Consider the following 17535-nt stretch of genomic DNA (forward strand, 5'->3'; position numbering starts at 1 on the left):
CAGAGCTCAATAAGCACCTTGCAAAGGAGATAATACCAACTCTGCTACACCATGACGAGGAATACTCATGTGTCAAGTGGCCTGGGTTTATCGAATCCCTGCTTTTGGATTCAGCCTTGAAAAGTTAAGTTCAACTGGAATTTTATTAAGATAACAACAGAAGGGAGGGTATTTTTAAAAATCTTATTGGGGGGGTGTATAGAAATAAAATAAATCAAATAAACATAAAGGATACATTTCTTAGCAAAAGAAATGGCTGAGTTATTTAAGATTGCAGAAATAAAGTAATTCAAGTCTTAGCCAAAATTCTACTGTGAATTGCACTGTAAAATTGAGAACTAATTCTACCCTCAGTTATTGCTCTAAGAAAAGTTGCACGTTCTAAGTTTAGACAGCAGTAGCCAAAGCTGTTTTCACACATTGCTATTTATTTCTTCAAAGAGCTGGAACTTTTTACTACCCGAAGAAGTCACGGCTTACATTTATTGTATTCATTTATATCCTGCCTTTCTCCCGAATGAGCACCCAAAGCAGTTTATATCATTCTCCCCTCCATTTTATCCCCACAACAATCTTGTGTGGTGGGTTAGGATGAGAGGCTATGTCTGGTTCAAGGTCACCCAGCGAACTTCCAGGGCACAAGTGGGGATTCAAACCTGGGCCTCCCAGATCCTAGACCAGGGGTGGCCAAGCTGTGGCTTGCCAGATCTCCATGGACTACAATTACCATGAGCCCCTGTTCAACACTTTTAACCACTATAGTACTGCCCCTCTCCACCTTCATCAGGGTCTACAAAACAGCCAATGTCAAAATGTAGCTGTGAAGGCTGATGTGAGGTGAAAGTTGTTCAATATCTGGTGGAATATATCCAGGGCTTCTTTACCAGACCATCCTTTTTCAACCTTTTGACTGTGGAGGAACCCCCGAAATAAATTTTCAGGTTTCAAAGACCCCCTGGAAATGATGTCAGCTGGCCATGCCTTCCTGCCATGCCCACACCAGTGAAATAAATACCTTTATGCATCCTTTCCTCTCTTTCACTCCCTTCCCTCACCTTTGCTACTGCTACAGTGGCCCTGCCTCATGTCGACCAGAAAAAAGGGCAGGAGCCGAGAAGACAGCTCGAATCCCTCATACCACAAAACAACTGACCCCCCCTTTGATTCTTACACCTATTGACTATTTAGCAAGCCCTCTAGGTGGAAGTGGCCAGTTCCCTAGCTTGTGACCAAGTCCATTGGGGAAATGCAATGGACCCCCTTCCAGAGGTCCTATGGACCCCAGGTTGGGAATCCCTGGTCCAGACAATTTAAAAAACTGTAGGAAACACTTCAACTTTCCTGGATGGGTGGCTTCAAAACAGCTGTTTTCTTACAAAGGAGCTTCAGGGACAGACTGGAAAGAGAAATTTCTGAGTTGCAAGTTCTTTCAACGCTCAAAACAATAGAATCCTCAGGACTTAACAGGGATATTAGTTTCTTTTCTCTCTACATATGCTAACCTCATTCAGCGCTCACATCTGCTTTTTGATATATTTATTTCCTTTACTATTTCTCACCCCAAAATTAAACCCAAACAAATAGCTATTTTATAAACTAAATTTGTTTTTCCTGTTTGGTCCCTGAATCTTTTAAACATCTTCATTATTCTGTACATTAATTTACTTTCCTTTATTTACTGCTGTTCACATATCTTACCAAATGTGTAATTCCAATCATACCTGCATTTATCGCTCAGTTACTTATGCATTTTGACTCTAATTAGCCCTTCCTGGAAACTAACCTGCTCATCTATATGTAACATTTGAGGAAATCTGTTTCAATATCTGAAAGAGTTTGCATCTATACATGCTATACAGTCCTTGCTTATACCTAGAATTACAATTGGTTGGTCTTGGAAGTGCCACTGTAACTTCTTTCTTGCAAGTGTTTAAGTCTTGTATCTGTATGTTAATTTATTACCATTCACAGATCTTATCAACCAATTTAATCCAATCTCAGCTATAATTGGCCATGTACTAATTATAACCAGCCCTTCCTGGCAAGTAATTCCCCCTTTCCTATGTCAGGGGTAGCCAAACTGGCTCTTCAGATGTCCACAGACTACATTTCCCATAAGCTCCTGCGAGCAGCAAGCTAGCAGGGGCTCATGGGAATTGCAGTCCATGGACATCTGATGAGACACAGCTTAGCCACCTCTGCTATATGTAATAGTTGAAGAAATTCTGTTTCAATGTATCTGAAGAAGTGTGCTTTCACACAAACGTTTACACCTTGAGTAAAACTTTGCTGGTCTTAAAGATGCCACTGAACTCCAGCCTTCTTCTGCTACTTCAGAACACTGCTACCCACTTGATGCTAAAAATCATGTAATTCTGTATTAGGACCTATGAAAACATCATGACACAGCACACCATCTCTGTGATACACTTGCTGGTCCTAGTAAAAGGCATTTCATGACGTTTGTTTTTGGACTTCTCTGTGGGATATCAAAACTGCACTGTACAAACATTTATCACCACCTAGTGGCAACAAGAAGAACAAGAAGTGAATTGAAAAAAAGAATTTATTAACTGAGACCCCCCCCAAAAAAACCCTAAGCACCATATTTGCACTTTCATGTGGAAGAATATGATTAAAGGATACGGCATTGCAAATGTTCAATGTTTGTGTCCCACTAATTTTTAATGGGAAATTTAAGCAAACTGTATGTTTCTCCCTGTTTCACTGAAATAAATGGGATTTAAACAGATTTCATAATCTGACTCTGTACCTATACAGTATCAGTATGGTAATGCACTAATAAGACAGTAAGATTTGCCTATATTGGTTATTCGTGGTTTAAAAAATCCTTCAAACAAGCATCTTTAAATCCTCATATTTACTGAGAAACCCAAGTTGCAGTTTTACATTGGTAAAATCAAGAAGTTAACTAAGCAAATCTCACTGAAGCATTCTCATTGTTCTTATATACTGTAGGGGTACATTTTGAAGAAAATTAATGTATTTATTACTTTATATTTTAGGGGAAATTCATGTATTATATACACTTTAAAAAATAATATTCTGAGCCAAGATTTTGAAATCACAATACTGTTGGCCTAAATAATAGCTTCAATTCTTCCTAGTTTATATTTAAATGCTATCTAACACAAGGAGTGCTGTGGCCTTGCTGATAAATTACAAGATATTCAATTAATGTCGTAGGTAGAAAGTGTCTTAAAGCAGCTCCCCCCAAAATTTCTCAAACACTATTATTATCATCATCATCATTATCATCTGGAACTAGTGCTATCTCTGTACAGGTTTATTCAAGAGAGACGATCGTACTGATGTTATATGTTACTATAGCAGATAGCAGATGTAGGCTCTGAACCATTACTGGGATGATCAGGGAAATAAATGCTCTCAGTGATTTCCACTAGCCACAGCTGCTTTTCAGCTAACAAAAGATTACCCAAAACTGAATAAAATTATAGATGGCACATAGCCGTGCCCCTAATCAGCTTCCAACAATGAGCTTCAGTCTTCGATCCTGCCTAAAATTTCTGCAGACAGAAGGAATTTCCACCCATGGAGCATGACTACCCTGCCTTGGAGTGTTTTGGGACTAGTGCAGAAGGGGAAGTTGAATGTCTGCTACATGAGAGGGAAACTGGTGAAAATTGCTCCCGTTCCATGCACAGAAATTTTAGGAAGGATCCAATCCAAAAGTTAGCGCGTGGCATCTTTAAAAAACAAGCAAGCATCAGGCAAATGCTGGAGCTAATATGTCCGGTCCATAAGATCAGTGCTGAATTTGGTCCTTGGCGTTTGCTGCGCTTAAGCCAATGAATGGAACAAGCAGCTAATATCCCCGGCATTCTAAATAGAGTTTACAGTCTGTAACTGGAAGCAACATCGCTCTTGCAGAACCACTGTGTGTCAAGGTGGTCCCCAAGCACGGAAGCAGCTATCAGAATGTTAATATCTTCTGCCCTCGCCCACCATGTATATTCTCAGAAGACCAGTCAAAGCTAATTTATTTTCCTATCTGGTTTTAGAAGAGAAGAAAACATGTGTCACCTTGCTATTAAGAAGAGTATGTACTTTTCCCCCTATCACCACCTTTAAAAAAAAATTCCATTCAAGGGCTGTTCCCTTCCCCAATTCTCTCAAATGAATTTAAGAAAATTCAGCAAGCTATGTTATTAACCCCTTGTCAAAAGAAATTCTGTATGAATTCTTTGTTAGAGGAACCTGAAATTGCTAATCATGTTCAATAGATTTTAAAAATAGTCCTAAATGCTGGAAACTAACAGGAAATTATTCTATTTGCCAGTAATCAGGACAGCTTTGAAGGTCACAGCTGAATATGTTTCTCCTGTAGCCTAAAGCCAGCCTCATGCCTTGGTGATGATGGATAATTTTGATGGTACTCTCTTCTGCCAGCAGCTGAAGGCCCTTCTTTGGTTTTAATCGTTCTTATGATATGTTTTTATAATGCTTGGTTTAACTGCTAGCTACCTTGATGACCCGGATGGGGCAGAAAGACAGGGTAAGAAAAAACTGTAAATAAACACAGTCGATAAATAAAATATCCTTCAGTGGTTCTACTCTTTACTGCTGACCATTATGAGAGAGAGATGTGATGAAATGCTCATTGTCATCTCATCAAAACCTTCACAGCCAGGCATCAGGTTCCATCATGTCATTTTTTTCGGGTCAGCATGCACACGGATGGGCAAATCTTGAAAGGACAGGCATCAATACATTTGGTAAAGACTAAACTCCAAGACTGGAGTGGGCTTCAATCTCATTTTGAAACTGAGCCTCTGGTTCCATGGATCAATTACTGGGAACAGTTTTTAAAACCCATTTTTAAGTATCCTAAAATGGAAACCAAATATAGTAGCTGCTCTTTTGCTCCCTGCAATTTTTTCTTCTGGTAGCCATCGCCTCTTCATTAATTTACTGTTAATGAAGTTTACTGTTTACCCTAGTTTACTGTTTACCTGTTTACCCTAGTTTACTGTTTTAGCCTCCTTGGCCCATAAGACGTCAACGATATACAAGACTAAACACTTACCAACATCCATGGCAGTTTCCATAAAGCTTTTCTGTCTTGATGCAAATTCAGCTAACAACTTCTGCTGCCTCTCCCTAGCCTTCTGTCGCCTGGGTGAAGAAGAAGGTGGAGATGTAGGAGTTAGTGAACAGTGGACCAAGTTGGTTTTATGAGAATACAAGAAGATTTTGGGTGCTGCAGAAAGTCTAGAAGACCTTTCTTCCTCAGATGGCATCTGTGCTAGTCTTCCAATCCCAACAACTAGACATGTTTAGCAGTCTTGCCTTGTTTGAGTGTCATCTTTGTTATCTATTAACCATATCTCCTTCTTACATATATAGAGGCAATCTGGATGGCTCCACCTGACCCCCATCTCCACACTCTAAGGAGGCATTCTGTGTTCTTGTGGGGCAGTCCTCTGGACCTAGCAGCTTCAGGTAATTCTCATACGCAGCCTGTCCCTCTCTCTCTTCCACTGTGTCATTTAATTTTCACCCCTGATAACCAAGTATAGGAACAAAGGACTCTAACTGGAAAATAACAGCCTCATTGTAAATTGAATTTATAAAAAGATGCTCTATGGAGTGCATGCTCAAAAAGTTTTAAACATCAAAGTTTCAAAATACAAAGTCAACCAAAGCATGTTTTTTTTTAGGAATCGAACTGTTAAAACTTTTTTCCTTGCCCTGAAATTTACCATCTACTGTCTTAGGAACGGAGACAAGTTCCTTTAAGGACACTGAATAAAGAGCACAAAAGCTTACGGAAAAGTATTACTCAGAAAAGGCTGCTGGTGAACATTTTTATCTCAGAAAATCAGAACATTTCTGCCCTAGATTCAATGCTCTTATTTTCTATTATTATGCTATAATATTTGAGGACAATGACATAATTAACCATTGATATTCATAAAGAACGAGATGACTTGCCAAATTTTATTTTTTCAAGGCTGTAACTAGAGTTTAAATGGCCTGGCCCTAATTCTGGCTCATAATGACAGAAACATACATTAGGAATAGGAAGCAACTGAAATCCATCCACACAACATAATTAGAGATTATTTAATACTTTTAAAAAGGACACAGATGCACAAAAACTCGGAAAACTAGGTGGATTTTATTTAAAACCAGGATAGTGCTGGGAGAAAAAAATCAAGACTGAATTGCTCTGCAGTCCCTTATGATAGGGAGACATTAAAGCCATTGGTGAGGAACTAAAAAGGCATCTTAAGCTTTTTCTGCGAATGGACTCAAGTACTCCACTGCTACCTCTTTAGTGTCGCCTGTGAACTTCCATCCCACTCCACGCAAGTCACAAGCTCAAACATCCCCAGTTTTTCTCCTTCTGAAATACTACTAGATCTTATGATTTGCTTTCATATGGTTTTCCTTAAGGACAAAGAGTACTTTCAACAAAAAGACTTTTCTTCATCAGAATAATTTCTCTACCCCAAAAAAAGTTTCTTCATTGGAGGAAATCTTTTCACCCTGAAGAAAAACTATGTGAAGAATAATGGTTAAGTAGAAATCTTCTTCATAAAGGGCAACCTGGATGCTATTGACATGCTTTGTCTGCATACGTTGCTCATACTGATCTCTTTTGCCCTGAAAGTTTTTCAGCCTTTTATGAAGAGCAGTAGATTTTTATACCTCACTTTTCACTACCCGACAGAATCCCAAAGCAGCATACAAACGCCTTCCCTTCCTCGCCTCATAACAGACACCTGGTGAGGTGGGGAGGCTGAGAGAGTTCTGACAGAACTGCTCTGAGAACAGCTCTAAAATGACTGTAACTAGCAGAAAGCTACCCAGCTGACTGCATGAGGAGGAGCAGGGACTCAAACCCGGCTCTCCAGATTAGAGGATACTGCTTTAATTTTCCGGATCAAAGTCTGTTTGGTGTAGTGGTTAGGAGTGTGGACTTCTAATCTGGCGAGCCGGGTTCGATTCTGCACTCCCCCACATGCAGCCAGCTGGGTGACCTTGGGCTCCTCACGGCGCTGATAAAACTGCTCTGAGCAGGAATATCAGGGCTCTCTCAGCCTCACCCACCTCACAGGGTGTCTGTTGTGGGGAGAGGAAAGGGAAGGCGACTGTAAGCCGCTTCGAGCCTCCTTCGGGTAGAGAAAAGCGGCATATAAGAACCAACTCTGCATCTTCTTTTAACCATTAGATCACACTGTGGTATAAATCCTTTAAAACTAGTTTGTTGGGTAGTTGTAGTACTATGACTATACTAAAAGTAGCAGAAAGGATCTGGGGAGGAGAAGGAAGAGAAGCCACTTGCCGAGGACTTGATGCAGGCAATTTGCCAGTTTGTGATATTTACAAGCAAGACTCTAGACCAGGGGTCATCAACCCCCGGTCCTTGGCCCAGGGGCGGGCCGCAAAGGCCACAGTACCGGGCCGCCGCCAGCCACACCTGCCTTCCCCCACCAGCAGCAAGAAGGAAGGGAAGAGGCAGGCGCAGCCGCCGGCATGGCGGTGATGCAAACGTGCATGCGCATTAGCACCCCTAGTGGCGAAAATGTGGGTGTGCAGTTGCCGCGCATGCGTGTTAGCTCCACTTGGTGGCGAAAACACACATGCGCGGCAATTGCGCATGCCCGTTTTCGCAGCACGCGGGCCGTCGGTTCTTCCCTCACTCCGGAAGCGGTCCCTGACCTGAGAAAGGTTGGGGACCGCTACTCTACACCTATTTCACACTCTCAATGCTAATCTGTAATAATAATAATAATAATAATCATTAATAAAGCTGGTAAGGGGTGCTGGTGTCAGGAGGAGCTGGGAGGAGCTAGGACTAACCGGGTATCTACCAATCAGGTTGGCTGTCCATCCAACGAACAGCCAATCAGGAAGGATGTCCGGCCCCTGGTTGCATCCCTCTCCAACTTCTTCCATTTGGAGGAAGTTCCAGTCTGGTAAGCAGGAGCTGGGAGGGAGAGCGCAGGGCCTGGGACTGTGGGCCAATGGGGAGCCCCTGCCAGTGCTCTCGCTACACCATGAATGAATGGATGGATGAATATTGGAGCAAAATAAAGACACGTGTAGCATCTTGTGGGGTACAACACTGTCAGAGAGTAGACTCCTATGATGTACGGAGGCAAGTGGCCAAGATCCCTTATGTTAGCAGAGGCAACTTCCTCCAGCACCGGGGGTCTTCCCTTCAGAGTGTTTCTCTGGCAGTAGAAAATTTCTTGCACTACCATTAATGGAATGGATCTGTAGAATCCAACCTAACTATAATGACGATGAATCCATACATCTTCTGCTCAGCAGCCCGAGCTGAAGTTCTCAGATATCCGAAACAAAATTCCCAGAACCTCTATAACAGGGGTAGTCAAACTGCAGCCCTCCAGATGTCCATGGACTACAATTCCCAGGAGCCCCTGCCAGCATTCGCTGGGAATTGTAGCATTCTTCTGGGAATTGTAGTCCATGGACATCTGGAGGGCCGCAGTTTGACTAACCCTGCTCTATGACATCGTCAAAATTAAATAAAATACACCATGACATGAGGCTAATCAGGATAATTAAGCATCCTTTAGCTCCACACAAAACAGAACGCGCAGCCATATTCTGAGGCGATTTCCCTCATAATATTTCTCAGCCTAGATTACGCCTTTATTAAAACAGGCTAGCCGCAAACAGAGACCTCTAATAAGGAGACATAAACAAACTGACAGATTCAGTACAACTCGTGATTTTCCACAATGGCCCACAGGGATCAACAGAGGCGGGGGGGGGGGGAGGGCGGGGAGGAGAGAATTGTTGCACAAGCAGCTCTGCTAAACTCTCCTCCAGCTCCGTGCCTTGGTTTCTATGGCAACGACTTCTGCGGCTGATGCCAAGTTTGCCTTTGCAGGATGAAGGAGCTCGAAAATAGGTCATCATCGAGGGCTTGCAAAGCCCGCTCCATCTTTATTACTGTAACGCTGGACGTTGTTTTCCACCCAAATGGGGCTGTGTCACACCAACTGTTTATCAGTTTGAGATTCACATTCACTTGGAGGAGCACGTCAGATGCACTGACCCCCCCCCACACACACACACACTCACACACACACATTCCCGATGCTTTCCTGTCTTTCTGACAAAGATTTGGCAAGCATTCCTCACAACTTAATGGTTTTCACACAATCTCTTCGGGGGTGTGGGGGCCAATGTGCTTCGGGCGCTCCACACCACATGGGAAGAGGCCACATGGCAGCTCCTTCCCCAAACCAGCATTTTGGCAAGTTGCAAGAGAAGAGATGCCAGGGGTTACATGTATGGGGGGAGGAGTTAGCATCATGGATCCCTCCCACATCTCAAAGCCTTCTAGTGCTTCCGCTGCATCACGGAGGAGGAGGAGGAGGAGGAGTTGGTGCTTATATACCGCTTTTCTCTACCAGAAGGAGTCTCAAAGCGTCTTACAGTCACCTCCCCTTTCCTCTCCCCACAACAGACACCCTGTGGGGTGGGTGAGGCTGAGAGAGCCCTGATATTCCTGCTGGGTCAGAACAGCTTTCTCAGTGCTGTGGCGAGCCCAAGGTCACCCAGCTGGCTGCATGTGGGGGAGGAGCAGAGAATCAAACCCAGCTCATCAGATTAGAAGTCCGCACTCCTAACCACTGCACCAAACTGGTTCTAAATCCATGCAGCAGTAGCTGCAACACCACCCAGAAAGGAGGAGCAACCATTTCCTCAACCGAGAGCTACAACTGAGGAAGAGTGCTTGCACTCGAAAGCTCACGCCTTGAATAAATCTTTGTTGGTCTTAAAGGTCCTACTGGACTCTGGTTTTATTGAACTCTTGACTTGGGTTCCAGTTCGAGACAAAACTACTCAGGGTCTATCTGTGCAAGCATCTTGTGCCTTTCAGAAAAGACATCAACCAGCCCATTCTAAATTCGGAGGACCTTTCCACCCTAGGACGCTACCCAATTGCAGTAACTGGCTGCTTTTCAGACGGATGCCCCACTTGCTTAAAAGAAACCACAACCAAAGTTACAAGCCGCTGTGGCCTAAATACTGAGGAATAGAAAATCACATAGGCTTGGGGATATTTTGAATTTCATATTTTTAAAAGGGGTTTCAGATGGGATTTAGTTGGAGGTAGAAAGCACCGTAAGACACAGCTGACTTATGATAAGCCCACAGGGCTTTCAAAGCAAGCAACAGAGGTGGTTTGCCACAGCTTGCCTCTGGGAAGCAGGGTGGTGCGCTCCGGCACACTCCAGCCACTTTGGCGAAGCGGCCGAAGCGCACCGGAGCACACAACCCTTTTGTTGTTGTTGTTAGTTGTGAAGTTGTGTCCGACCCATTGCGACCCCATGGGCAATGATCCTCCAGGCCTTCCTGTCCTCTACCATTCCCTGGAGTCCATTTAAGTTCGCACCGACTGCTTCAGTGACTCCATCCAGCCACCTCATTCTCTGTCGTCCCCTTCTTCTTTTGCCCTCGATTGCTCCCAGCATTAGGCTCTTCTCCAGGGAGTCCTTCCTTCTCATGAGGTGGCCAAAGTATTTCAGTTTCATCTTCAGGATCTGGCCTTCTAAGGAGCAGTCAGGGCTGATCTCCTCTAGGACTGACCGGTTTGTTCGCCTTGCAGTCCAAGGGACTCGCAAGAGTCTTCTCCAGCACCAGAGTTCAAAAGCCTCAATTCTTTGACGCTCGGCCTTCCTTATGGTCCAACTTTCGCAGCCATACATTGCAACTGGGAAGACCATAGCCTTGACTAGACACACTTTTGTTGGCAGGGTGATGTCTCTGCTTTTTAGGATGCTGTCTAGATTTGCCATAGCTTTCCTCCCCAGGAGCAAGCGTCTTTTAATTTCTTTGCTGCAGCCATACCTTGCAACTGGGAAGACCATAGCCTTGACTACTGGGAAGCAATCCAGAGCTTTCTTGGTGGTCTCCCATCCAAGTACTAATCAGGGCTGACCCTGCTTAACTTCTGAGATCTGACAAGATCAAGCTAGCCTGGGCCATTCAGGTCAGGACAACTAGGGGCTACTGCATTTTTATTTTAAGCTTAAATATGATTTGTACCACCCAACTTCATAAGAGCATTACCAAAAACCTGGGGGGGGGGACAGAAGTTGCAACAACAAGATTTTATTCTCAAGCAAACCTTGTTGCTGGCAGTTTCCTGAAAACAAAATGTCATGTTTGAATCATATTCGTGTAGTTCGCACTTGTCATCTCAGTATACAAGATAGTTAAATAATTTTCAGAAGGCTTTGAGAAAAAAAGAATACAGAAGCTGTACTTGGTGCAGACAGCATAAACACACACACTCTTTCTTGCCTTCTGACAAATAAACAATATTTTCATAACAACATATGTAACAAAACTCATGTTTCAAAAGCTTTGGAGTGTACAGATTGTATCACACAGAGACAACACAGCTTAAAAAGAGCATGGAGGGGCATGCGTGTGTGTTTTAAGGCAATGCAAGCTGATTAAGCTAACACATACTCCTTAACTACAGCCCTGCAAGGCATTGGATATAAAGCTTATTATAACATTTATCATCCTAAAATTAGTACAAGCAGAAAGGAAATAACAGCAGGGGCTACACCCACACTGCTTTTCCTGCTGGGTCCCCCTAGCCCCAGTCTCAGCAGCAAGGTCTGAGTTCCCCAGCTTCCTAGAAAGATAAGTGACAGCCCTAGGCAGAAGTAGAACAGAAGAAATGGGGAGGAGCCCACAAAGCTTTCCTCTTTGGTATTTTAATTTATCAGCTTTTTGGGTAACTGCTGCGACTTCAACATCAGAACGGACAGAAATGGAAATTAAAATGTAACATTCCTCACATCACGGTTCATGGGAAGCCATAAGGGTTGCTACAACAAAAGGAAAAGAGGAAGAAAAGCCGGTTTTTATACCACGCTTTTCACTGCCCAAAGAAGTCTCGAAGTGGCTTACAATCTCCTTTCCTTTCCCCATAACAGACACCCTGCGAGGTAGGTGAGGCTGAGAGAGCTCTGACTGGACTGCTCTGTGAGAACAGCACTGTCAGGGCTGTGATGAGCTCAAGGTCACCCAGATGACTGCATATGGAAGAGCGAGGAACCAAACCAGGCCTGCCAAATTAGAAGCCGCCACTCTTAACCACTACACCAGTGGTCCCCAACCCCTGGTCCGGGGACCGGGACCGGTCCGTAGATCAGTTGGTACCGGGCCGTGGCTCCTGCTCGTCCTCCTCCCCGGCTGCTGCCTCAGGGGCTGCTCTGCCACTCTGCTGCCAGCTCACCTTTGGTGCTCTCCAGCGGCCACCATGGCTGGGGCTCCCCCTCGGCATGGCACTGTGCAGTTGCTGCTGGCAGCACCCCCCAATGGGCGGTGGGAAGTCAGGGGCACCGGCGGGAAAGCAAGGGGAACAGGGGCTCAGGTGGCGCCTACGTCCCTCGGCAAAACTCTCCCCCCCCCCCCGGGCCTCAGTAAAATTGTCAAACGTTGACCAGTCCCCGGTGATAAAAAGGTTGGGGACCACTGCACTACACCACACTGGCAGGGGTGTGTGTGCCTGGTTGTCAAAGCCCCTGGCAAACAGACAGGCCTTACAATGCCTTTTCTAGATTTCCATGAAGGATCCTCCCCCCACCCCCATCATCCCACAGAGTTGCAGCCACCATGAAAAAGGCCCAGGATCTAGCCAATGCCACCAAAATCACGTCACAATCTCTTGAATGGATTTTTGTGTGTTTAAATTCCAATGCTCTACAAAAAATATCTCGGCATAACTGCCTTTTCTGATTACTTTTCGAAAGCAGCCCAAAGCCAGAATCCTGAAGACCATAAGGATCTTTCCCACTCATCCCTTTGCTTTTCAAATCATTCTGTAATAGTCTTTATGGACTAGCTTTATTTGACCTGTAACTGCTCATCATGAATCATCAACTCCTCATCAATCCACAGTGATCTTATGGGAGAATGAAATACTTATGGCAAACTCTGTGGGGAGATTATTAAGAAAGCCACTGGAAATAAAAGAGCTGATTAACACATGGAATTTGCAGCCAGAGGATGTAGTAATGGCCACAGGGATCCTATACAGATTCATAGAGGAAATGCCTAGCCATGGCGATTAAAGGGAAACCTTCACATTCAGAGGCAAAAACATCTGAATACTAAGGCAAGGAGGCCGGATCAGGACTCATTCCGCACAGAGGTGTTAAACTCGCGATGTCCCCTACTTGCAAACATGCGGTTGGAAGCCAAGTGCTCACAAGCTTCCTGACGGGAGACCCCTCCCATGTTTTCCCTCTGCCTCATCATGGCTTTTTGCCTCCTGACAAGGCAGCAAGGGAAAACAAAATGAACTGCACACCCCACTACTCGGCTTGTCAATCACCGCAAGCACCCAATCCCGGCACAGCAGATGTTTTGGGGACTCAAATCTCTGTCTCCTCCAAGCCCTGGAAAAAAATTTTAAGGGCACTTCCGCATGGCTATGCAGTAATGCCACAATACAAAAGCATCCATAAGCTGACTCTAATGCTATGGGCCCCGCAAATCCTTAAACCAGGGCCGTGCTAGATGGACCACAGATCTGATCTTATGTTATTCACCTCTCACAGAGGAATAAATAAAAAAACAAGAAAGAGGTAGCTTACTGCTAGACACAGATCAACTGACCATCAGTACAGGCAAACCTGCAAACTCATCTCTTTTATACTGAGGCTTACACGTTAAAAACACCCCGGAAAGCATCTGTGCCAATGTGCCAAATAAGTACTAAAAGGCACATATATCACAGGGAAGTAGCAAAATATAATGGACCAGTCAAGTGGAGAAGAGAACTGAAGACCTACATGTGAGGAATCGGAGGAAAATGTTTTGTTGATGAAAAGTAATGACGACAGAGATACCTTAGAGCGGGGGTAGTCAACCTGTGGTCCTCCAGATGCTCCTGGACTACAATTCCCATGAGCCCCTGCCAGTAAATGCTGGCAGGGGCTCATGGGATGGACATCTGGAGGACCACAGGTTGACTACACCTGCCTTAGAGGAGTATAATGCATTGAGTTGAGTGAGCACAAAAAGGAGGAGTGAACGGCCACAAAGGAAAGCAAATTGGTCAAGAAGAGTTACTGCAATGTACAGACCTGATGATAAACTGCAGTTGCACAAGAGATACAGAGGCTGCAGAAAGAAAATTGACAGGTATTTCCTATCTGTCCCAGGAAGTTCTTCTGCAGGAGAACCCCCTGCATGACACTCAAGTGGTACTGATATAATCAAAGCAACGCTCAATTTAAAACTGGAAGGATTACTGTTGTAATTAAGTATGCATTTGTGCGTGACACCTAATGTGACTGATTTGCTGTAATCACATTTTTACATATAACTCAACCCATGCAAAGAGACGGGAGATATGACAACAGGCCAGAGAGCAACGAGGGCACGACATCAGAAATGGTGGCACTTGAACAGGACCATGGTCAAGGTTGCCTCCAGGAGATCTGGTCACAAGATCAGCACAACTCCTCAATTATGAGCACCAATCAAGACAAAACAGTAAATTACATCAGAATTATACATCAGACAACGATAACTGAAACACAACAAACCAGAGAATCCCAAAAACAACCTGGGAGTATTATGGGATGTTGTCAGTGCAGAACATGAGCAGAGAAATGGTGCAGAACGTTACAGATGTTGAACAGTGCATAGGAATATATGGCCAGAACAAACGGAGAATTTGCCACTCTGAGATAGGGGGCAGAAATAGAGAGGTGAGATTGGGAGCAGATTCCTCAAATATCCCCACAAAGCCATTTTCTCTGCATCTGACAAAAGCGGGCTCATGTGCACCAAAGTTTATGATACGATGACTTTCTTCAGTTTTAAAAGTATCACTTCATGCATCTGTTTGTGATTTCTAATCTGACCCAAAGTTTTTACAGTTAATTTCAAAGATAAAGAATATCATAATTAATCGACTTTTAGAAATGTTTATAACTTTATATAAAAAATACAATTTTTTTTCCCTTTTGATTGTTTTGTCATTATAAATGGAGTAAAGGTCTGCAGATTAGTGGTTTCAAAAATACATTTAAAAAAAAGCCACGCATTAAAAAAGGATTCTTCCATTACAAAAAAACAAAAAAGGAGAGCAAAAAATCACCAGAGATTTTACTGCACAGATTTTAAATCTTGGTTAAATAGGAACCCTGGCATAATTTATAGTTGAAATAAACTATCAATAAACCAGCCGGTGGGAACTTCACTCCTAAGACAGGGGAAGATTTGGCAGCAGAAGTCTACCACTGGCAGCTGAACTCAAAACAAAAAGTTTAGAGGAAAAGTGGATTTCTTTATATCCCACTTTTTGCTCCTGGAAGGAAACCCAAAGCAGCTTACAAATGCCTTTCCCTTCCTCTACCCAAGACAGACACCATGCTGGCCAAAATATGGTGAAAGGGTTTCGACGATCAGGATGACCTGAAATATGAAAGAAGGGTTCTGGAGAACTCAAAATCCATGCAATGGTCACCTCTAGGCTGAATTTCTGCAACTCGCTCTACATAGGCCTACCCTCATTCCTGCTCCAAAAACTACAACTGGTTCAGAATGCAGCAGACAGGGTTCTCACGGGATCACCTTGGAGGGCCCACATCTTGCCTGTGCTCCAACAGCTGCACTGGTTGCCAGTTGAATCCCGGATCAAGTTTAAAGTCCTGGTAATTAACTTTAAGGCCCAGTTTACCTGAGGTACCGCCTCTGTGCCTACACCCTATAAAGAGCATTATGCTCAGCCAGTTCCAACCAGCTGGTGATCCCTGGCTCCAAAGAAGGACACCGGCCTCAACCAGGGCCAGGTCATTCCCGGTCCTGGCCCCCACTTGGTGGAATGAACTCCAGCGGAAATCCAGGCCCTGATGGAGCTAGTACAGTTCAGCAGAGCCTGCAAAATGGGGCTCTTCCACCAAACATTTGGTTGAGGCCAGTGAAATCGCCATCTGTTAGGCCCTCCAGCACCCCACTTCTCATCTGACCAACTTGCAGGGTTATGGTTGAAATGTTAATAGTTAAACGGTAAAAAATTAAATGAACAATGTTATTGAAGTTATTGTTGTGGATTGATTGATGTAGTTACTAAAATCATGTTGCATATGTCCTATTGGTTTAATGCCTTGTTGTTATCTGCCTTGAGCCAACCGGGAAGGGCAGGCTGTAAAAATAAAGTTGTTGGTGATTTATTATGCCCCCAATGACCTCCATTGCCCACCACTACATTAACCTAATGATAATCTGCTGACAGGGGTTCGAAATCCACAGGCCCTTAGGGGAATAAACCCTTTTCCTGCTTAATACAGAAGAATGCACTCTGAATGAAAGGCAACACTGAGAGTTTCAAAATGTGGGTTCTATATTAGACATTCTGAAATACAACACATATTAGTTGGGGCATCACTTTCTAGATATTTCGACCACTAGTAAGCCCTAACGTTATATTTTTTTGCTGTATAAGTGCATTTTAACTTCCTTGACCACTGAGGAAGACCCTGAGAGGTCAAAACACGCCTGTTTTTTTTTTTCTTATGTTATTGTTGATTTTCTATTTGCTGTATTACACGGTATATCTAACTGGGTTTTATCCATGTTTTTTACTTTTATTATGTGCAGAGTTATACCAGCAGCATCTACAGGGCCCCTGCTCCCTCCCTCCCAGAAATCCACTCATGCGTGGATTTCTGGGAGGGACTTTTTTTAAACCCTTGGACTTTTTTTAAACAAAAGGTTTTGCAGCTCAACCTTTAGGTTCCCAACTTGTCTTGTCAGGTTGGGTTTCTGTTTTCCTTTTTGGCTATTTACTGGGGGGAAACTCTCCATCAGAAGTAGAAGTTTAATTAATTCAAAATAGGGTGAAGCATTCATTCAGGCACAGAAAAAATAACTTATTTCCTAGACATTACCTTTCTTCCTTGTCCAAGGTCTTCTTCTCTGCAGGACTAATCTTTTTGGGTGGTACAGGGGGAGTCACTTTTCTACATATCTCCTCGATGATGTGCTTGTTCAATCGGCTTTGAAGCGCAGCTTTCAATAATATCCTTTCTACAGCTGTCATTCCATCCCCGTGAAAATATTTAGGGTTTTCTTGCGGGATTAACGGTTCCATGTCATCCAACCAGGGAGGATAGTAAGAGTTCTGCTTCCCTGACAGTTTATGGTGAAGCTTAACCAGCAAAGACAAGATGCTTTCCTTGACCTCCAGGATAGCGTTTGTCAGCTGAGGCGTTGTGCCCGGAGCGGACCATTTCATGGACGTCTTGGGCCGGACTGCCTGGCTGGCTTCGCTGGTGTTGCGATTGATGATTTCCTGGAATTTCTTCCTACGCTCCGCCACCAAGCTGAACACTTGCGCTGTCCCTGAATTCTTGAAGAAAACAAGGAAAATATAATTAGGGGCCATAACCAATTTTGATTTAAAAATTACCGGCTACCAAATGAAGTCCCTAGAGAAGGGTTTTCAAGGTAGAAAAAGAACAAAATGAA

The 17535-nt window shown here is 43.8% G+C and overlaps 1 protein-coding gene across 3 annotated transcripts in view; it reads right to left on the reverse strand.

Moving 5' to 3' along the window:
- Positions 1–17535, reverse strand: part of UBR3 (ubiquitin protein ligase E3 component n-recognin 3) — a 128538-nt gene that overhangs the window by 57457 nt on the left and 53546 nt on the right. For all 3 annotated transcript variants that reach the window (XM_077319757.1, XM_077319756.1, XM_077319755.1), the window contains exons 23-24: positions 16956–17416; positions 5069–5157 (exon numbers count right to left, since the gene is read on the reverse strand). In XM_077319757.1, coding sequence (XP_077175872.1) covers positions 5069–5157; positions 16956–17416 — 550 coding nt within the window. The remainder of the gene's footprint in view (positions 1–5068; positions 5158–16955; positions 17417–17535) is intronic.

This window comes from Paroedura picta, chromosome 2, assembly GCF_049243985.1.
Source record: "Paroedura picta isolate Pp20150507F chromosome 2, Ppicta_v3.0, whole genome shotgun sequence".
NCBI lineage: Eukaryota > Metazoa > Chordata > Lepidosauria > Squamata > Gekkonidae > Paroedura > Paroedura picta.